Source organism: Amphiura filiformis, chromosome 8 (assembly GCF_039555335.1).
Source record: "Amphiura filiformis chromosome 8, Afil_fr2py, whole genome shotgun sequence".
NCBI lineage: Eukaryota > Metazoa > Echinodermata > Ophiuroidea > Amphilepidida > Amphiuridae > Amphiura > Amphiura filiformis.
The window spans coordinates 69,986,195-70,008,707 of NC_092635.1; the positions used below are offsets into that span (position 1 = coordinate 69,986,195).

The window sequence follows — 22,513 nt, forward strand, 5'->3', positions numbered from 1 at the left end:
TTATATAAAATTGCTGAACAAATTTGTGCGTATACTGAGTGGTTCTCATTCTCTATCGAACTCGGTATTACAAGTGATGCGACGCGACAGCTAGTAGGCCTTCGCGTGGACAAAGTTAATTTTGACCCCTTGATTTAAAACTAGCATCACTAGTACATCCAAATACATTTTTGGATAGTTTTTTCACCAAATCTTTACGAATGTGTGAAAACAATTGAATACCTGAGTGGAAGAAGGGCCCAACTCCATCAAAACTGTTTTTGAGATATTAAGAAAAAACTTAATATTTGGAAAAGTTTTATAGACAGAATGTTTTCATCTTCAGGGACCTTTAATACATGAACATACAATACTACATACATTCGAAATTACATATGATGTTTCCATGGCAACGGTACAGGTCTTAATACGAACTGGAGTTGGGTCCTTCTTCCACTAATATACTGCAAGTGCCAGTTCTGTGAGCAGATGTGTTATAAATAGCCACAGAAATTTGATAATTATCCATTAATTGCACAAGTAGAAGCATGTAATATGTTAGCAAGAAAGTTTATTGTAGTGAAAAGCAGATTTCATGGGTGAACAAAATTTATCTTATATTCCAATATTTGTGGAAGAAGGGCCCAACTCCATGGAGTTCCATAAAAACCATGATTAAGTGTACATGGAAGACTATTTGGAGAGTAGATTTTGACTCATCTTTCACACACAAGGAAGAACAGTCTGTTGGCAATAAAATGATGGGTCAAACTCATTTTTGTAAAAAAATGGAGTTGGGCCCTTCTTCCACTCAGGTATTCAATTTGAAGCAGACTTTTTGAGATATGAACCTTTTTATTTGGGTAAAGTTGTTTTAGGCCCACCCTGTATAGATTGTTCATTTTGATTCAAAAAGATTCATATAGAAAAAGAGCAATAAAAATATATTTATGCAAACTAAAAGGATATTTACCAGTACAGATGGATGTCCTTGGAATGTTAAATCAAGTGTTGGAATAAATTTGTAATATGTAGCATATTAATAGTATGTAGACTGTATTTCCTTTTCAATGGATCAGGGGTTTTGATTTTGTTGTAAAATCAATGCATGTTGAAAAAGTATAATAAACTAAATCAAACCAAAGTAAATCAATCAATGGCGTAAACAGAGGCGAGTCGGGGGTGAAATCCCCCCTCAAATGGAGATGAAAATTTGGCCCCCACCACACTAATCCTGGCTATGCTACTGCAATCAACTTAATTGATAAACCAAACCAAACTATTTAAAGCATTCAATTTAAATAAAGTAAACTTTGCACTTTCTGTTTAGATGAATAGTTTAAATATTTTACTTTATATCTACCTGGATGATTTAGAATATATTCATAAATATATCGTCAGCCTGCTACGCTAATTGCCTAAGTCATTTTTCGTAATTTTGAGAACAAAGAACAAAATGTGTTTCAAGCATGCATCAGTTGCATAATCCCCCTGATTATTTTGGATTATTCCCTTTCATTTGTATCATTATCATTTTGTTCTTGGGCAAATATTGGTGAATAAATATGTTTAAATGCATGTTTTAACCATATTTTGTACTTTGTTATCAAAATTACAAAAAATGACTTGGGCAATTAGCGTAGCAGGCTGATGATATGTTAAATAACCTATAACTGAATTAACTTATAAACTGAACTAAATTAAACAGATCTCAAGTAAACTAATTCAAGCATGAAGTAGAATGTAAATATACAGAGAATGCAAATGTACGTTGTCATTCCAGAAGGTCCCAGTTATTTATTTAATAATTTCTGCATGGATGTTACAGAGTTCATATATATGTGAAAGTACAAATGCTGCATATAAGTAGGTAGTCAATTAGTCAAATTGGATAATAATTTTGAAAAATTACTGAAGTTATGGCTGTAGGCCCCTAATTGGTGTAAATTCGGAATATTTGATTGTAAAGTCAGTAACTTGCTGGGAAAATAGCTGTGTTCAGACGAGCTTAGGGGTAGCTTTGTATTAAGCTAACACCAAGCTACCTCTGAGGTAGCTTTGTGTTAGCACCAGTCTGAACAAGTATCGTGTTAACTAACACAAAGCTTAACACAGAAGATTTACCGCAGAGAAATCTCTGTGGTAGCGCCCTAACACGAAGCGATCGTTCTGTATTAGCGCCCGTATAAGAACAAGATTTCGTGGTAAGCTTGACCTTATGGATACAACACTTACAATTTCGCAGTATTTTACATTTTCTTTCGCAATAAATTCATAATAAATTATCTCCGTTTCTCCCTAATGAGCATGAAAGAAACACCACAAAAAACGAAAAAGCCATGACTTAAACTAATCAAAAGAAGAAACAGAAGTGCTGATAAGTGTATGGAAAGACAAAGAAATTGAGTGGAGAAGAAAACAGCTAAAAAAACATGTTTAGGACATAATTCCCCTTAAATTAAGAGACACTTGGCTATCGCAGGGTACGGACAGTCAGGTATATACTAAACGGCCATGTAAAATATTCCTATTTTTGCCACGAAGCAAACACAGAGCCGTGTAGCTAACACGGGGTGCTTAGCTTAGAGTTTAAAGACCATGAGGAAGGATGACCTTGCACTACCTCTGTGTTACGGTAACACAGAGGTAAGCTCCCGTGTGATCATGCCTACAGTGACATTGTGTAGTCAAGTTCAAGGTTACGCACTCTTTCAAACCTGCTGTTTACTTGGAAGTTATGGCCAGGTCAACCACAGTGGCTATGAAATAAACTCACACCCCCGGGCTCACACCAGTTGACTTTATGAATTAATTGTAGGGTACAGTGATCCAATTTATCAATTGTTCATTTCTGAATAAATATTTTTGGAAAAGTCAATGAGATATCAAACTTTCTTTCACAAAAATGTACACTGACCTAAAAGATTCCGGCAGAGTGAATCATTTCTTGCGGCTAAACCATTCTCTTCTTAAATTTGAATTCTTTCGAATAAAAGTTTAGAATAAATTAGTTAATGGTTCACTTGTCTTTTGTCTTCAATTCCACTTCCTGTCTTTTCTTATCATGCTATTCTATTGTGTAGCAATAGAATAAATATAATACCAGGGTTGGCACGATTTAAATCAAATATTTTTTTAAATCACTGATTTAAATCAATTTTTTCATTTCTTACCATTTTTGATAAATGTAAGTTAATTTTTGTCTTAAATTGATTGTTTCACTTCATTCCTAATGCTTCTACAACTTTCGGATACAATTAAAGTACCTCTATGATATCATTTTTTTTTTTTCTATTGCTAAAAATTCATCTTCAATGTGCAAAATTCATGGGTTTTTACCCATGATTTTTCCATATTCACATGTAAAAACATGCTTTAAATTTGTTAATAAATGCCTGATAGGGTTGCGTATGTCTAGCATTCCATTGGTCTTTTTTGACTGTATCATAGGGTATCTAGTAGTTCTTGGAATTAAAAAAATAAAAATAAAAATCAATTAAAATAAAACAAATCTGATATTTAAGGTGCATGCAAGCATATTGGAAGTTAATTCATAGCAGTGTTATTAAAAGGAGGGGGAGGGAGGTGAGGTGAGGTGAGAGATGTACGCACCACACATTTCATTATAAATGGAACTATACCCACATTACCAGCTCTGATTGGAGGAATTTACACATGATTACATATAAAATTAAAATAAAGCAATATATGAACTCAAAACTAGGTCATTTTTGCATATATAGTGAACTTTTTGCCACCACAACAGGAAGGTGCCAAATATTGATTCCGAGAGATGTGACAAAATACCCACAAATCAGCATTTTGGAAAATGGTGCTAATAATTATGTGGTGTGATCAAGCAAAATCAGTCTGAAGTCGGACATATTCAATTTTCACTTTCTAATATGATTGTAAACAGCATTTACAAAGCAACATTTTGCAGAAAACCTCATTGAATTTGGACAACCAGTTCAAAAGATTCATTCATTCATTCATATTTTATTCATCAATCAATATCATCAAATACATTATATAATAATTAACATAGATCGATATATATACAAATCAGGATATAATTTAAAAATCAAGATATGAGCAGTTGAGTTTCCAAAACAATAGGAAACTGTTTGGCTATATCTCAAAATCAATATTTCCGTCTTCCGACTGATTTTGCTTGATCACATCACATATGCGAAAGTTGTTGCAAATGCAGTGACATCTATCCAACAGTTCATTTTACTCAAAAAAAATAGCATCTGGGATGTGGTTGGGACCATTGGGTTTACCGGTTATTGTGTAATAGATAATTTCAAGCAATTTTGTTGTTTCTCCTTGCAGGGTGAGGAGCGTATTCGCTGCTCTACACTCGTCAACCATGAAAAAGGACAGCACTTCATTGAGAAAATGTACGATGATATGAACACAGTGTATGATACCTTACAAAGAGGCATGAAACAGTCAAGTAAGTCATCATCATCATCATCAGCAGTATTCAGCCCACTGCAGGGCTTAAAGCCTCCCAAGTTGGCACCAAAATTCCTGTCATTTGCTTTTGCCATCCACCTGATCCCTATGAAACTTGCTATCTCACCCTTCCATCTGACTTTCTGTTTGCCTTGGTGTCTTGAGCCCAGCCAAGGCTTACTCCCAATCCGACTTACGATGACTCATCTCGACTCGGACCACTTGATATTTGGTGACTTGTGACTCGACTTATGACACAAACCTTAAATGATTTGACTCAGATCATGATTTGGCCTGGTTGACTGGACTCATGACTCGACCCCTCAAAGCCTTGACTCATGACTTGTAGACTTGACTTGTGGTTCTATCATGACTTGACTGCAAGTTTGATCCAATCGTGTAATGAGGTGATAAAGGGGTGTAGTCAGGGTTCATCCATACATGGTGCATCCATGATTCCTGTACTACCCCCCGGAAAAATGAAAAATTAAGGGCTCGGTCACCCACCTTTGCACAGTATTTTTGTGGGACCTGATGAGTGCACATCACATCAGACACACTAAATTGCATTCTGAATATGAGGAGTGTCATCCTTTGAACTAAAACGAAGGGCTGTTAAATGGTCAATTTTGAATAATTTGCCATAAAAGTTAATATATTGTATCGTGAATTTAAAAAAATGATATCAGAAGGACATTCCTTGTATTCAGAATGCAATTTGGTGGATCTTACATGTATGTGCTCTTAGGTCCCATACAAAATACTGTTCAAAGGTGGGTGACCAAGCCCTTACGCACTTTTAACCTAAAAAAAATTTAAATCCACTTTTGTTGAAAATCAGCACCCCCCAATTAGCGGTGGTGAGTGACATTACTGAAAATAATATTTATTTTTTAGAAAAATGTTTATTTCCTTAATTATATCAAGACTGATGCATAATGTGCATTTGCAATTTTCAAGCCATTGTAGATCCATGTGATATTTTAAGCCATCGGTTGCGTAGTTGCAGATTGATTGATTGATGTCTAAAGTTGTTATTTTGGGAAGACAAGTCTATGTGGCTCATCAGCAGGAGAAATGCATTGAATTCAACTTCCCTACACTGATATAAACACAGCCAAATTAAAAAGTCTCCACTAGTTCCATCCCCATTTAATCAGAGTTTGATGAATTTATGGCAAAATAATTCATAATAATTTTGTATACACTTTCCTTCGAAGGTTGATACCAAATTTGATATCAAAAGTTTAATCATCGTTTGCATAGGAACCTTTGTTTGGAAATTCGTGCAATTTTAAAAATGACATAGGAATTGTATCACGTGAAGCGGAGCTAGCGTGAGTGCCTAAGAATTACGTCGCCTGAATAGGCCGGTAGGTTAAAGGTTTACCCATGCATGTCAAAATGCGAATCAAATTTCAATTGTGCGCAGGCAAGTGTACAATGATTCCTGAACGGGTTGCTTCGGGCCACAAAATAAGCTGATACCATGCATTGACTTTTGTGTGGTCAATTCATAATTTGTCATTTTAAAAATTGCACGAATTTCCAAACAACGGCTCCTATACTCACGATGATTAAACTTTTGATATCAAATTTGGTATCAACCTTCGAAGGAAAGTGTATAGAAAATTAGTATATAAATTATTTTGCCATAAACTCATCAGACTCTTGATTAAATGGGGATGGAACTACTGGAGACTTTTTATTTTGGCTGTGTTTAGATGTTTGGTGTATAGTGAATGATACAGTCATGGAAATAGTACACAAATAGTTAATGTTTATGAGTACAATGGTAAGAATATTGTCATGAGGTGAAATAATGGTCTGTTCACTGAATGAAATAGTTCATATTTTACCAAATTAAAATATTCTTTCCATTGACGAATAAAACATTCAATATATTTGTTTTCTCGGTCGCAACACATTGTGGCGTACCTGAAGGACAAATATGTTTCCAAGACAAACGTGTTTGAAGGATATGTTGCTAATAACGGAGTCGATACTCCTCCACTGTTATCCGTTAATGACTCAGTGGCTTGCATATGCAATAACTGATGAGCTTCCAACTTGGTAGGGTGATAGAGTGTGATGACCTTTTAAGCTGTATAGTTATGGTAGGGTGATAAACTTGTAGTATTGTAGTATGATGACATCTTAAGCCGTATAGTTTGGTTTTGGGCTGTTTTTTTGCATATTTATGAATATTAATGAGCTTATTTGCATATTTTGCAGGTAGTTTAAACTTGGTAGGGTGACAACCTCTTGTGGTGAATAGATTTGTATTACATGTATGTTATTTGCGAATTATGAATATCAATGACCTTATTTCCATATTCTTTGTTGTGGGATGACCTTAATTTTATAGTTGTATAAACAAGGAAAGTGATCTTTATGTGATTTATGAGGATATTTTCTACGCAAATTTATATAGGAAACAGCATATTTTCAGGATAACCACCTTTTGAGAATTTTTCTTGTTAATGTTCACACTCCGGTTGTATATAACTTACATGGACTTTGCTCCTATAACAAAAATTGAGAGCATTTTAGTAACTCTGCAATTTTTGAAAATAATTAACTTTGAATTACTATATGGTATCCTCAGCACCATTAAAATGCAGCAATGCTCTGAAAACATCAGATGTAATATTTGGTATGGCATGTTGAGAGTGTTATATCAGTATAAATATTTGAATAGCGATAGCAAGTGCTGTTTAAATTCACTTCAAATACCATTCAATGAATTTTATCAATGGACAGATAATGCGATAACTTTATCAGTGACCTTAACTTTGCACAGTACATCTGTTATCTGTTTATTGCATAAATGTTACTTGATATGATCCAATCGGGCCAAAGTTGGCAATAATCAAATTGAAATTATACCTCTAAATAGGGAGCAAAACAAAAGAAGTACAAATGAAAATGAACTTATAGAACATTCATAATCAAAACATACGTAACTTTGCAAGCAATTATACCAGGGATGAAGGGATTTTATCTTTAGTAAGCATAGATACTGATGAAGTTAGATATGTACTAACTCAATTATCAAAATGACCGACTTGGGTCTGAGTGGATCACATCAAATGAAGATGTTTGTTCAGACATAGATCATGATGATCTATGGTTCAGATCTTCATTGTGGTCAATAAAGAAATATATTAGGGGACGTGCATTAATTATGAGCCCTGGGAGTGTAAAAGTTCCTAATGGTGTGCCATAAATTGCTCGCCCCTTCCTCTTGGCATGCCAAATTGTTGCTTATTCCTCCCCTCTCAACCTCCCAAAACATCCTTGTACCTCCCTTTACACAAGTATTTTGGAGCCAAGTATGCAAACATTAAATGCAATGAGAATGTAGCAAGCAGGGAATTTTGCATATATTTAAATTTAGCCTTTTCATTTGTATTTTTAGGTGCCTTATAAATTGCCCCCTCCTTTTCACCTGCGAAATGTTTCTTGTCCCCTTTTTGGCTTGCCAACAAATTCTCCTTTTCCCAATTTTATCCTCCCTGTGGCTCCCTGGAGTAACGAACATTTTTTAAGCGCAGTATTTATTTTTTCGCATTTTCGTGAAGTCATCCAGCGCCATTTGCTAATTGTTAGACACAGGGGATAGGACAATTGGCCCTCATGAATATCCTAGAATTTTCATTGCATACAAAGCACAAGGAATTTGCCTGATGGTGGACTATCTCTCCTCTTTAATCTGTGACCATTTAGAACAAGATATTGAGCCTGGAATGTTATCTCGAATTTATTTTTTGTTTGTTTTTACCCTGTGTAGATGATGGCGACTGTTTGGGTTGGAGACCTGGCCCAGGCCAGCCATACAAATGGATGAAATACAGTGAGGTAATAAAAGCAATGTAAAGCCAGAGAAGATGTAAAAGAAGGAGATAGATCCAGCTATCCTCAAACAAAATATGTGTGTTGCCGCTCATTCAAAAGCAATCACGCTATTTAGGTTTAACAATAAAATACAACAAAAGGGTTCGAACCCATGACGGGTGTGATACACAAGTTGCTGCTTACTGGTTTTAGGGAAAGGTCAGTGTCTGTATACCATCAATACCATGCATACCATGCATGCAGATCCTAACATCCAGTTTATTTCAAATAAAATATGACCGAAGTTCCATGGCAAATAATAATTTTGCACGCTTGGTTACGCTTTCAACCTCTACGATTTATGATACAGACTATTTTCAATTATCAAAATATCTTTATTAGGTTTGCAGGAAATGACAGGAAAATACATTAAAACAATAAAATATAGATGATCAAAAATCATCCGTTTCTAACAAAATCCTAAAACACTCTCCTAAATAATTAATATATATTCCAAAATGGGCGGATTTTTTTGGAATCTTTACAAAACTACATCATTTCTTTCTTATAGTATCCACGTGCGGTATCCCTGCAGAGCAACATCAGGTTCTTAACACACACGTGTCATACTTTCAAGGAATTATCTATAGAAACATTGGATATGGTTTCAATTCTGGAGTGAAAGTTAATCAACCGTAGTCGGCAAGGCACATCACATCAAAGGCTACTTTCAAGTAGATGTGTAACTACCTGAGAATAAAGGACTATGAATAGGTGCGACAGGATAACCTACGGGATTATCTCAAGGATATAATTCCGTTCTTCCTCCTTCTTTTTCAACTTTCCTGGTAAAGCTTAATTTGAAATTAAACATTGGTCTATCCTTCATATTTAAGCTTGCATGAAATAAGCCTATAATTAGGGATGACCACTGTCAATACAGTTTCCACTAGAGCGATTTTTCATTTACTGTGTGCGTGCACTCACACACGTATTGTCTATGGAGAAACTGATCGATACAAGAAATCCCAGGCCTGTTAAATGGCGTACATACTTGTTTTGATCCAAATGTAGGCCTATATCAGGGTGTTTCAAGAAATTCCTGATTCCACCAGAAAACATTAACCAAACTTTTTCCTGTTTGGTCAGTAAATAGAGAGGACCTTCCTTCATGAAGAGATCAACTTTTTTTAATGAAAAATTTAATGAGATGAGAACTACAACAGGTTGAAGTGACACCATTCCGTGCATCAGGTGTTCAAACACAATTATCTCCGAATTTGGAATGAATCAGACAAGCAAACTTACATACTCATAAAATTTAACTATTTTTGAAGACAAAATGTGCAGGATGTTAAGAAATTTAAGAATGTTTAAGCCTACATGGCCCATCTCAAATCTTTTACTTCCCTGCACTTCTCACTACCATGTCCATTTCATATGCTATCCATCATGGCTTCCATGCACACACAGTGTATTGCTCAATGTAGTAAAGATAACCTTTGAGTTGGAGCAAATTTCTCAAAATTGGTAGTGATTAATGTTACCAAACTTATGCCATGATGAAATATACTAATTTTTGAAGATAAAATGTGCTGACCTTAAAAGATTGAACAATGTTTAAGACTACCGCTATTCATTTGAAATAATGCACTTATTGTTCATCTCCTCTATGGAGATATTTTCCATGGCGGCCATCTATGATCATGCTTGCGGTTTCACCAAACAAACCATCGGTTTTGAGGTCTTATATTTTTGTTGTATGTCAACAAAATCGATTAAATTTTCAGGATGATCTTATTTTCATGTTGTTATAAGCAAATATAATGTTCCAGATAACGCTAGTTAATAAATACATTAAGAAAAAGTACCTTAAGTTGCACTTTCTGTTAGTATTCCTTTTTGGACTTTAACTTTTTAACATGTTCTAGCAGCCCTATATAAAACTGTGACACTCGAAAGGCCATATCTCTGGAATGAAACGTCCGATTAAGATTATTTAAACGCCAAAATGTTTCTTTCATCAATTCCCAGCCAATAAGTTAGGTCTGAATCAATTTAAAAGTACTTCAATTTTTAGTGGACATGCCTACTATAATTGTCAAGACTTCATTGAGGAGTTAGACAGCTTTATCCCATGTCTTGATACTAGGATAATCTCTGAGTGGGCTGATGTGAAGGCAATACTTTTACATTTATAAAGATATCACAAATAAAAATATTATGGCCATCGGCTGCTGATACTGTTGGCTGTTGATACTGTAAAAGGTAAAGGAGACGATCCTGTTTAAGCAGTGATCGGAGTGCCCATCTCTCTTTCATTGGCCAGACTCCTCCATTTAATGTTGCTATAGGGGGATCGCTACACCTCCTCCACAGCTAGTCTGTTACCTTCTCAACATTTAAGAATGCCGGTACCCATTTATACACCTGGGTGGAGAGGAGTAATCGAGATAAAGTGCCTTACTCAAGGGCACAACACGATGGTGTCGCCGGGGCTCGAACCCGCAACCTTCCGATTTTGAGTCTGAGCTCGTTCCGCTCGGCCACTGTGCTCTCCAATACTGTAGACAGACAAAAATGACAAGATGTCTTTGTGAAATGACCAAGAAAATGGGCAAGAAAGGTTATACACACAAATATTATGTACTCCTAGATTTCTGATGGTATAAAAAATATCCCTTCAACACACTTTAATTAGTTTGTGTTATTTCTCATTTAGGTGAATGCCAAAGCTGTACAGTTTGGTGCTGGTCTGATATTCAAAGGATGTGAGGCAGTCAACACAACCAACATTGGTATCTATTCACAGAATAGACCTGAGGTAAGTCATCTTAAAGGGAATATGACAAGTAAACAAACAATTATTCACCTAGGTGTAACAACCAGCAAATGAAAACATCTATCGTATTGTCTGGGGGTGTTTATTGAAGGTGAATTGTCAGTGAAAAAGACTTTAAAATCAGGATAAATTTCCCGATTGTGCTCCTGTAGGAAGGAGGGATTACAACTATACTGATACTACTACCATAGCGGTGCCCACAGAAATAAAGTGGAAAATGACATTTTGTGGTAAATACAACAAAATTACACCCGTAAGTGCATCATCAAGCAAGTATCTGGTGAAATTCTACCAATAAAATGGATGACACTTTGAGTCATATAGGTTTTGTCCATGCAATTTAGCAATCATCACTGACAAGACTGACATGACTGATGCAAGTTTTAAGCTTACTTCCACGATATAGCACTATGGAAATGTTTACATTTTGGTCAATTTTTCACAGAAAAATTGGAGCAGGGCGTTTATTAGAGGGGAGCGTTTATTACAGATATTACGCAAAGCACAATATCAATTTTACTACTTATTTTTCTGAATTCTTATAATTGCTTAATTGTTTTCAGTGGACCATATCAGATTATGGATGTCAGAGTTATTCTATGGTGGCAGTGCCACTCTATGACACATTGGGAGAAGAAGCTATGGTACACACTGTCAAACTGAGTAAGTACAGGATATCCCTAAAGTTTCTTTACAAATTCAAACCCATACATGTATATCTCTGGGTAGGGAGTCTGAACCAAGAACTGATAACATAGGCAAGTCTTGGGAACATGGAGGTATTTAGCAATAAAAGAACTGTAGGAGTAAGAAGAAGCTTTCTGAGTATGAAGAAGGGACAGGTTGTTGAGTGTTTCATATGTGTAAACTTGGATGTGTTGAGCAACTGAAAGCCAGTGAAGGTCTTACAAGAGAAGCATGAGTGAGTTTGGCCTTAGTGAAAATGAACCTGCACATTTGTTTTGTTTTCTTTTGAGATGAGAAGTGTAGGGAGATATACTTCTTTTCAAAGGGGGGGGGGTAAGCCTATTGGTTTAGGATATGGATTAACCGTCTTCAAACTTACGTACAATGTCAAATCATACGTACAATGGCCATATAAAAAAGGAGTCCTGAAAATAAGAGTAAACATTTCTTATTTACCATGTGTATCATTCACTCACAAACAGTATGGTCAAGTTCAAGTTCATGCTTATTTACACATGCTTACAAACGTTACACAATGTAAAAAGTTCATAGTACACAATTAATTATAGATGACATTGTCTGAGATTTTGGTATCAGTTGTGATAGCAACAAAGGTAAATAAGAGTCACTTGGATTTTGAGACATTGCAATATGTTAAGGCACAGTTCTTTAACCCCTATATGAGTATACATTCATAGAATGACCTCTTAATATATTGGGTACAAAAACTCATACCCAACAACCTGCGAGCTATTAAGATTGGATGAAGATTATTGAACTATGCCATGAAGCAAGGTACTATTTTGGTTTTATAGTCTGTCTTGTGGAATCAGAGTCTCTTTTCAGTCAATGACTTCAAATAACATTGAATTTCCTGAATAAATAACGGGAAAAAAATAACGATCAAAGTGTTTACATGTACCTGTAATTGAAAGCTAGATCCAAACATCAGAATTTGATTCTATCTATGATTTCCATATGACACATAACTGTAATCCTTAGCTTAATAACCATAGCATTATCCATAACTCTATTCCTGACAGTAACTACACAAGTTTTGTTTTGGTAGAGAATTGCCTTATGGAAATCGGGAAGTGAATCCATCATTATAATACCAATTCGGACCCATTAGTATACCTAAACATAAAAATTTTTTTGTGAAATTTCAAACAAATTTAGAATTTTCAGAATTTTTTGTTAAATTTGAAAATTGTGGATAAAATGAGGCAAATTTGTGATATTTTTCAAAAATATTGCAAAACTTACCCATTCATATACCAAAATTTACCTCGAAAAAGTTAATTGATAATACCCAAAAGGCCGAAATGAGACTCATGTTTGCTGTACATCCTCCGAATGGTCACACACTCCTGTGGGCAGTTTGTCCGCTGTAGACATAAAAGTGTTCCAAGACTTTCCCATGATTGTAGATCTATGTGTACTAGTGATTCAATTTGTTTGCTTCTTTCAGCTGATATGACCACGATCGTATGTGATAACATGTCAAAAGTGCAAGGATTACTGAAGCACAGGAGTGAGATGCCAACACTGCGATTGATCATCTTGATTGGTACACCAAGTGATGAAGACAGGAAGCTCTGTGAAGATGGGAAAGTAGAGATCATCTCCTTTGAGGGACTTCTGGAGCTGGGCAAGGAAAATCCAACAGATCTAGTGGTATGTATCCTTAAGATCATGGTATATACCCTGTTCTATGGAGGTCAGCATTGTTGGTTGACTAAAGATGTAGCAGTGAAATGGACTACATAATAGGACAAATAAAAATAAATAAACAAACAAGCGAGATTTAGATATTTTAAACATACTTTTAGCTTAACAACGGAAGAAAATGGAATGGTACAAAAAATGTCTGTATCTTGAAAAGAGTGTACTGTTATTGTTCTCAACTCATGATTGGTATAGAGTAAATGTCATTGCATGTTTTGGGTAGTGTTACCTTGAAACATGTGCACCATTCACAGAATCACAGCATAGTATGCTTGCATGTAAAGGTGACACAATGGTAACACTCTGTCACATACATAGACTTACTGTTGCTATCATTCTCAAGGTCAGACAAACTATAGACATACGATTCATATCACTAGGATCCACAACATGCTCATCAGGGCACATTTCTTTAACCCCAATACAGTTGCACATTCATTGAATGACCTTTGGAAATTTGGGTACACGAACTCATACTCCGCAACTTGAGGTCAAATTTTGCTCTCTGATTGTTTAATTGAGGTTATTGAACTATGGCATTGGGATGAGACCATTGTGGTCCATAGTGTATGTATGCTCCATCCAGTGTGAAAATTCTCAAAATAATATGTCACATTTTGCATTTTTTTGTTGTAGCTTCCAAAGCCAGACGATCTGTGTACAATCTGTTTCACAAGTGGCACAACAGGTGAGTACAAAAATAGACATACCGTAAAACCTCGTCTACAAGCATATAGAATGCTTCTGATGAAAGCTAAATTATTCCAAGCGCCATTATGGAGTTTGAGCAAATAAGTTACAGATTCAAGCATAATACAAACAAGTATTATTATAAGACCAATATATTGTATTGGTATTTACGCTTGTTTCGTATTAATTAAGCTTTCATCAAAACACTATATATGCTTATAGATGAGGTTTTACGGTATATGGGTTATTCCATTTGAAAACCACTCCCCTTGAGAATGATTTGGGAGTTCCGAACAAATTCAGTAGCCTGATCTGGAATGAATCCTGATCTGATTCTGATTCTGATTAATTTTCATCCAAAAACTTACAAAAATTACAATGATTTTCAAATTCCAAACAAATATCCTAAAGTAAGCTCTAAGTAATATCAAGTAGATTTCAACACTAAAGCTGAATTTATATTCGATTGTTTTTGCAGAAAAGCAGAAAATTCACAGGAATGCTCAGTGTTTAATTTTGTTTTCATAGTGTCGAACTGATCAATCGATACCAATCGCTGTGGCAAAAACGATGTCACTTTTGCGAATTGAAGAAATTTAAACTCGCTTATCACATAAATGCATTAACCAATCATTTCCTGCCAACTGGATTTTATTATTTTGCTAATTAATGTACATTTCTCAATCATTAACTTTTGGAGATAAATTAATTCAATGCAATAATTATCGACATCAGTGAATTAATGTTCTAAAATTGTAAATTTGTGGCCTTTTGAATATTTTAATTGTCGTCCGCACTCGCGATCGCTGTGATTAGTATAAATGCAAAAGCGACTAACGATGCATCGCAAAATCCGGCAATTGCCAATCACTTTCCAAAAGCGGTGCATCACATTCGCTCAGTGATTGAGTATAAATCCAGCTTAACACTGTTTTCAGCTGGATTTTAACACAAAAAGCACACAGTATAATCCACCTGGATTGAGATAACAGTGACAACTTCCAAGTAAATCAAAAGGTTCTTATTTCTGATCCAATAAATTGCACGTACTGTGTACATTTTGATAATCGCTCTGTTATTGTTGTCAACACTGAATGAAGACTGCTGCTGAGAAATGGTCATCGAATCACCTATTGAGTTCTTAATAGCAGTCTTCATTCAGTGCTGACAAAGATAACAGTGGTTATTGAAACATCACAGTAAGTGCAATTTATTGGATCAGTCATAAGAACCTTTTGATCGACTTTATTCTACCGACTGTATATATGTATTCTATTTGAAATTCACACCCACCTGTGGAAGTTGCCAATGGGTGTGAATTTCAAATAGAATACATATAGCCCAATTTGAGTTCACAAGCAAGCAGGAATTGTCACTGGGCTGGTCGGTCACAGCTAGCACCCAGTGCTAATGACCGGCACTTAACCCTTAATTGAAGCCCACCCAACCAGCACTAAATTTGGCTGAACATACTGAATAATTCAATATTTGGTCTAGAACCTGTAATATGTTTGTGCTTGAAATATGGACATTTTCAAGCAAGAAACACATCTTGGAATATGTTGGAATAGTACCCATCGCCCCCCCACCCACACTCCTTACCCTAACTCTAATTTCTAATTTCAAACTTGCTATATCCTATTATTCTATTACCTGTACTGTCTATTATTCAAATTTGCACACTGTGATTTGTCCAAGCGCATCATATGAAGATAGATTATACACATACATAATAGCCCAGTGTTATTGAAATACTCCCCTGGACCATGAAACACCTCAAAAGAGCCATCACTTTGTGTCTCTACTTTAATAATAAGTATTTTTGCAGGAAGATAATAATTTCAATTTCTATGTATATTTTGTCAACAGGTGTACCAAAAGGAGGCAAACTGACCCACAGAGCATTCATAGCACAGATAGCTGCTGTTCACACCATTGCTTCTGTATGTATTATTACCATGTTATGTGATCCATTGAATGGGTTTTTTTTGTCACAGATGAATAAAGAAAGAGAAGCAGCAAATTTGCATAATTGCTATGGTTTTTATGGAGACACATTCCATGCATATTCCTCATAAGTGCTGTGTTATCACTTGTGCCTACCAAATTATGCACAGTGTTGTGTCTCCCCTGCAGTTTTTATACTCTGTTTTGGGCTTTTAAAGGATGCACAGTGAGAAATGCAGAAAGATTGTAGCAATTATGTTCCTTGCGCTTCATGGAATGATGAGGCTAATCCTATTGAAATCCACACCTCCACTTGGGAATATTTTGGAACACCAACCAAATTCAACAATTGAATGAATATCCAGATCCAGCCATTTTTGGAACTCTAAAAAACAAAATTGTCTAATTTCAGGGCAAATTGTGTCAAATCTAACTAGATATTCTTTAAACAAATTTCCTGCTGGATTGAACTTAATTTATGGAATTATGTTTGCATCTTGCACAGGTGGTACGTTGATTTTAAATAGCCCATTGAATGCCATAATGGATTGTGCCTGCACCTTTGCTGCATGGCTGTCTGCTTCTTTATTCATCTGTGGCCTTTTTTCATTTGTTTATATATATATATATATATAAAATACATAAAACAACGTAATTATGTTATAACAGCATGATTTATTACTCGGAGTTTCACGCCTAAAACGGCGATCATTTTTTTTGTTTTGTTTTGGAGTTACAGTTCAGTGTTCAGCTATTTATCTGATGATCGCCGTTTTAGGCGTGAAACTCCGAGTAATAAATCATGCTGTTATAACATAATTACGTTGTTTTATGTATTTTATTACACGCTCTACTATCTAATAGTATCGAGCACTATCTTCAGCTGTTTTGATTAACTATATATTATATATATATATATATATATTTTCAGACAAAACTGAAGGTACAATTCCTCTCTTTTATGAAATTGATCCGGATCAAGTAGGAAGGTTTGCCCGAGCCTCAAAAATAATTCTTTGAAATTGTCTGTTTCTGTTTTTGATTCTGGTTTTGATTTTTTGGGTTTTTTTTTCAATCACTTAATGAAAATTGATCCTTGAGCTAAAAAGAATATGAGAGAAGGATATATGTGTTAAATGTTTATTGACTGATTTTATCTAGACATTCTTAAGTTTGCCCATCCTAGCAGGTAGGGAAATCTTTGTGCTGAAGAGCAAAAACAGATGGGTGTGAAAGTGTGAAAATTTCAGCAATTTGCAATTCAGGCCTCAAAATACTTTTTTAATTTTGGGGGATACTTTAAAAAAAAATTGGCCTTGTAATTTAACATTTAGGGGCTACTTTCAGGATTTTTTGGGCTAGATGCCCTAAATCCCCATTTACTTTGAGCCACAAGCTTCAAAATAGTTTCCTTTCAGGGCTACTTTTTATTAAAAATCGCCCCGTAATATAATTTTTGAGGGCTATTTTGGCATTTTCGTGGGAAATCATCTTTAGCCCCTGTGTATTTTGAGTGCTGTCGCAATTGCTGTCAGATAATTACTTGTTTTAATTTATACTAAAAGAATTGAGTAATATACAGAAATATATAATAACAGTTGAAAATATTTTAGCATTTTATATTTCAAATGTAACAAGAAGATTTACTCATATCCTTAATTGTGACACAAACTGACCCACTCAAAATCAACAAAAGTTGGCAATAATGAAACTGAGATGCAGGCAAAAATAAAGAAGCAAATAGCAATACAAAATATTTTGAAAATGGATATATACAAAACAAAAAGTTCTTAACTTTGTAACCAAGTATGCCAGGGATTTCAACATCGGTACGCTTATGCAAGCATCAATTAGAAGCTTGAACCTACCCCCTACCCACCTCAAGCCTTGACATAATGGATGTGGATAATATGTCGAGGCTTAAGGTGGATAGGTTAAAGCTTCAAATTGATGCTTGCATTAGGTACTGAGCAAGTTAGTAATAGTAATAACTCAATTTTCAAAATTTCTGACTTTGGCCTGAGTGAATCAGATTGTGTCACAATTATTGTTGTACAGGGTGTCTATGAAAGTATTGTCAGATTTTAATGCCTGAACCAAACTGATCTGAATAGTAATAAATTACATCTGAGTTTTAAATCTATTCTACAATAAATCATTTGAACATGCATTGAATAATACACACTGCTTGATGATCTGGTATAGATCATGATTGCTCCATAAAGTGGATCCAAAACTAGGTATTCAAATATGAAAAATTCAAAAAGTAGATAATAATGAATGCTATCTCATTACCAAATTGCATATTATTCATTCCTGTTTGGTTTAGGGATTCCGATTGTCAGATATGAGAAGACAGTTCAGTACTTTCCGAGACACCCTGTAGTATTTAATTAATTGATTTATGTTTTTTATATTATCCTGTCATTTCCGTGATGCATATAGTAATACTAAGGCAAAAAAAGCAAAAAAAAGGCAAAAAAGGTTTGTCTCAGGACCTTTTGGCTAAAAAGCTTTTTTAAACTGGCTATGTCCGATTTTGCAATCCTGTTTTATTCATAGGGACTTTTTATTTAGCAAGAACGCCACCCAAGTTACATGCCTTAAGAAAACGTAGTTCTAATCGAACTATCCTAACCGTCACTTCCTTAACCCGTAATCTATGCTAACAAAACCATAACCCTGAAAAATATGCTAAATAATTCAAACCCTTTAAAGCTTCTGAAAAATCATGATCACATGGTGCGCCGTGAGCACCCCAAATGTTGATGTGTACCACTAATTTACCGCTATTTTATCCAACATTAAAACATTACCTTAAAGCCATAATGTGTGATTTGCTTCACAAGTTGAAGTTCACAGCGACGCCATCAATTTTACTCGGATTTCTACTTTTTGCATAATTATAATGCCCAATGGTATACTAAAATACCACGTAAAAGACTAAGCCTGAAGTGCTTTAATAACAGTAAAATTTAACTTTTTGTATTAAAACCTGGTCGACCCGCTTTTATTCAGAGTTCAACGATCGAGTACTTGCTAACATGTACCGTGGATGTCAGCTTATATGTACACACGTCGAGCGCGATGCTCGCGGTGCAGTTACATGTAATACGATCGGCGAGCGTAGTACACGCATTGTATGCGTTGGAATGAATCGCAATTTTCTTCGTTATACCTCATTTGTTTGTCTCAAAATTAAAAGGTGATAATGTAATCAGTGAAAACAAACATTTAAATAAGAATCTATTCTTTATGCAAATCACACATGATTGCTTTAAGTAAGGAGGAAACTCCAATATTTACTGATGATCTTTTATCTGCTATACCGATATGAAATCTAGCAGTAAATTTTTTCCAGAGATTGTGCCGCTATTTCGTTTGCAGAGCCGTTAAGATCGGTATTCAGAGTGAACGATGTGAACAGTTCGTATAGTATTTATTGTTGACATTTTGTCTCAAATGATTGTAAATATTTTTGTACCCAAAATTTTTGTGGAAACAACTGATTTTATCATTAAAAAAAAATAAATAGAAATGCGAGTTAAAAAATTAGAATTTTTCTGGGAAATTAGAAATTCTAGCCAAAATGTATTTCTTCCAATTCTTTGAGAGTTCATTTTAAAACATAGGACATCAACACTTAGGTTTCAGAAACTATAGAACATGCCAAATTGTGAACTTTGTAACATACAAAGTGGACATAGCCAGGTCTGATTTTAAGCTTAAAGCTCTGCACACTGTGTGCACCCAAGTAAAGAGCAAACTTTTCCAGCTTTTTAAGGTGTTTTAATTTTTGTTGTGACAGGCAAGATTTTGAGTGCCAGTTCTGCTGCTCTGCAGTATTTAGAATAAAATATATAATGTAGGATTAGGACCAATGAGTCAGGATTGTAGTTGGAAAGAGTCAGAGTAAAAATAAAGATAGTTTGGCTTTGGCAGGCAACAAGTTTAAAAAAATATTCAAAATGCAAACATTTCAGAATTGTAAATTTTCATGACCATATTTGGAATCGGCATGAAAAATGCATTAAAATGAGTACAAACAAGCCTAGTATTGGTTCAATGATTCTTGAAATAGCTATTGATATTTAAGAAAATATCTCAAAACTTTTGGAAAGAGTCAGGATAAAAATAAAGATAGTTTGGCTTCAGATTAGTATTCAGGAAAAGCAGGTATAAATACGTAGTTAGGGTGACCACATTATATTTTTGTATTATCTGTATCATTTGAAGGAAATTCATGACTTTGTGGCAGAAGATACGCATCTTTCATATCTTCCACTTGCCCATTGCTTTGAGAGATGCATGCAGGTATGTGTTTGGTAGAGCTACATCAGCCGCTAGCAAAACTAGTCTGCCTGTCTACCAGCACTGTGAAAGAAGTAATGTTGTGTGGAGCTGTATCCATCACCCGCGAAATTAGGTGGCTTTCTACTAGCAGTAGTAGTACAGGATATCCCCAGATTGCTTAACCATTTTTTATTTCAGTTTTAATTTCTGTACAGGAATAATGGGCTATTCCAGTTATAATCCATATATTGGTTGTAGAAGACATGACCTTAGTCTTTCACACAGGCAGGGTGTTACCTAGGCACTTATCCACCTGTCATTTTGGACAAGTAGTATGCTCATGGGATAGGCAAAATTAATGCCTGTGACATTTGCTCAAGTCTAAAAATAATGATTGAATAAGTTTTGTGAACTCAAAATAAGACTAGATTAAAAAATCAAGGCAATAGCTATTTGAAGTGACTGAACCCCCAGAAGGGACAGAGTTCTGTTTTATATTTACAGAGTCAAATTTGGACAGGCAGTTTTGGTGAAAATGATGGGTACTTGTCAAATCCTAGCAAAGACCCTGCACACAGGGAGTGTGAATTTCAAATGGGGTTACCTGTACGGGTGACTCCATTTTAAATCTACACTCTCTGTGTGGGATATTAAGTTCATGTCATCCACAGAGGGTGTATGTATTTCAACTGGAATACCTCATATCAGGAGGTGCTGAGGAAATTTAACCTACAGCTAAAGCATGCTTTATGGTGCTGGTTTCTTTTTCTATTCTGAAGGAAATTTACCCACTAACAACACAGGACACTCATGTTTCCTATCTGCCTCTAGCTCATGCATTCGAAAGGAATGTACAGGTATTGATACGTAGTTAAGACAAAAGTTAACCATGCTATTGTTTTATATTATCTGCATCATTTAAAGGATACCCATGAATTCACTCCAGCGGATACTCACATTTCATATCTCCCACTCGCCCATGTGTTTGAGAGAAACGTGCAGGTATGTGTTGTATGTGTGGAGCTATATTAGCTACTTGCACAGTAATAATGATATAGTAATTGACACTTTGTGTGGTATTGTTTTCCCCCAATTGTTTGCCCTAGCCGGCACTTAATATCTCTATAAAGGATGTACATGCGTCATATCTTCCATTGGCTCATGTATTTGAGAGGTGTATGCAGGTAAGGCGGAATGCGAGTTTTTGTTTCAGGCATTGTGAATGCATTGTGAATTTGTGAAGGCATTGTGAAGGCTTTGTGAATGCATTGTTTTGTCACCTTGTAGGGATGATACCTGATTGTAGATATGTTGGTGTTATACTGTGTGAAGATAGTGCAGCAACAAGTTTCAATTGGCTACAGTGGTGGCTTAAACGGTACCCTACACTACCTGTCAGAAGGTGGAGGTTGTTCCCAGCACTTGGCACAAATCTTTTATTCTTTTGGTTCTAGTTAGTAGTGACAGGTCGATACTAGTTTGTATTGGATTATTTCTGACACAATTGTTAATCAAACCTGACCAATCTTTGATTCAAAATTCAAAATCACTCAATTTCAACTTCATTCTTTTTATGTAGTAAGTACTAGTAAACAGTTATGCACAATAACTTACCCATTTTATCATGTTTCTGAACATTTCAATATTTAATTGGTCTTAAGGTAGTACTACACCCCTTGATAAATTTGTGACTAATTTTGCATTTTTCTCAAAAAATAATAACACACTGGTAACAAACAAAAGTTTTGTATATTATAGGGGCAAGGAATCCAGTTACTACACTGGAATTTCAGTGACTCAAGACAAGTGGTACGTTATTTATGATAAGAAAAGAGGTACCGCTAGAATGTACCTCATTTCTTAACATATATAATGAACCACTTGTCTTGAATCACTGAAATTTCAGTGAATCACTGAAATTTCAGTGAAGTAATTGGATTCCTTGCCCCTATAATATACATACCTTGTTACTAGTGTGTAGTTATTTTTGAGAAAATGCAAAATTAGTTACCAAATTTATCAGGGGTGTAGATTTAGGTACAGATT

At 35.2% G+C, this 22,513-nt stretch overlaps 1 protein-coding gene across 3 annotated transcripts in view; it reads left to right on the plus strand.

Moving 5' to 3' along the window:
- Positions 1-22,513, plus strand: part of LOC140159400 (long-chain-fatty-acid--CoA ligase 1-like) — a 61,680-nt gene that overhangs the window by 22,886 nt on the left and 16,281 nt on the right. For 2 of the 3 annotated variants that reach the window (XM_072182861.1, XM_072182863.1), the window contains exons 3-10: positions 4,318-4,441; positions 8,237-8,304; positions 11,003-11,104; positions 11,686-11,785; positions 13,281-13,486; positions 14,174-14,225; positions 16,097-16,170; positions 21,392-21,469. In XM_072182861.1, coding sequence (XP_072038962.1) covers positions 4,318-4,441; positions 8,237-8,304; positions 11,003-11,104; positions 11,686-11,785; positions 13,281-13,486; positions 14,174-14,225; positions 16,097-16,170; positions 21,392-21,469 — 804 coding nt within the window. Of the gene's footprint in view, positions 1-4,317; positions 4,442-8,236; positions 8,305-11,002; positions 11,105-11,685; positions 11,786-13,280; positions 13,487-14,173; positions 14,226-16,096; positions 16,171-21,391; positions 21,470-21,573; positions 21,652-22,513 lie in introns of all 3 variants that reach the window. The other variant, XM_072182862.1, reaches the window with a different exon arrangement.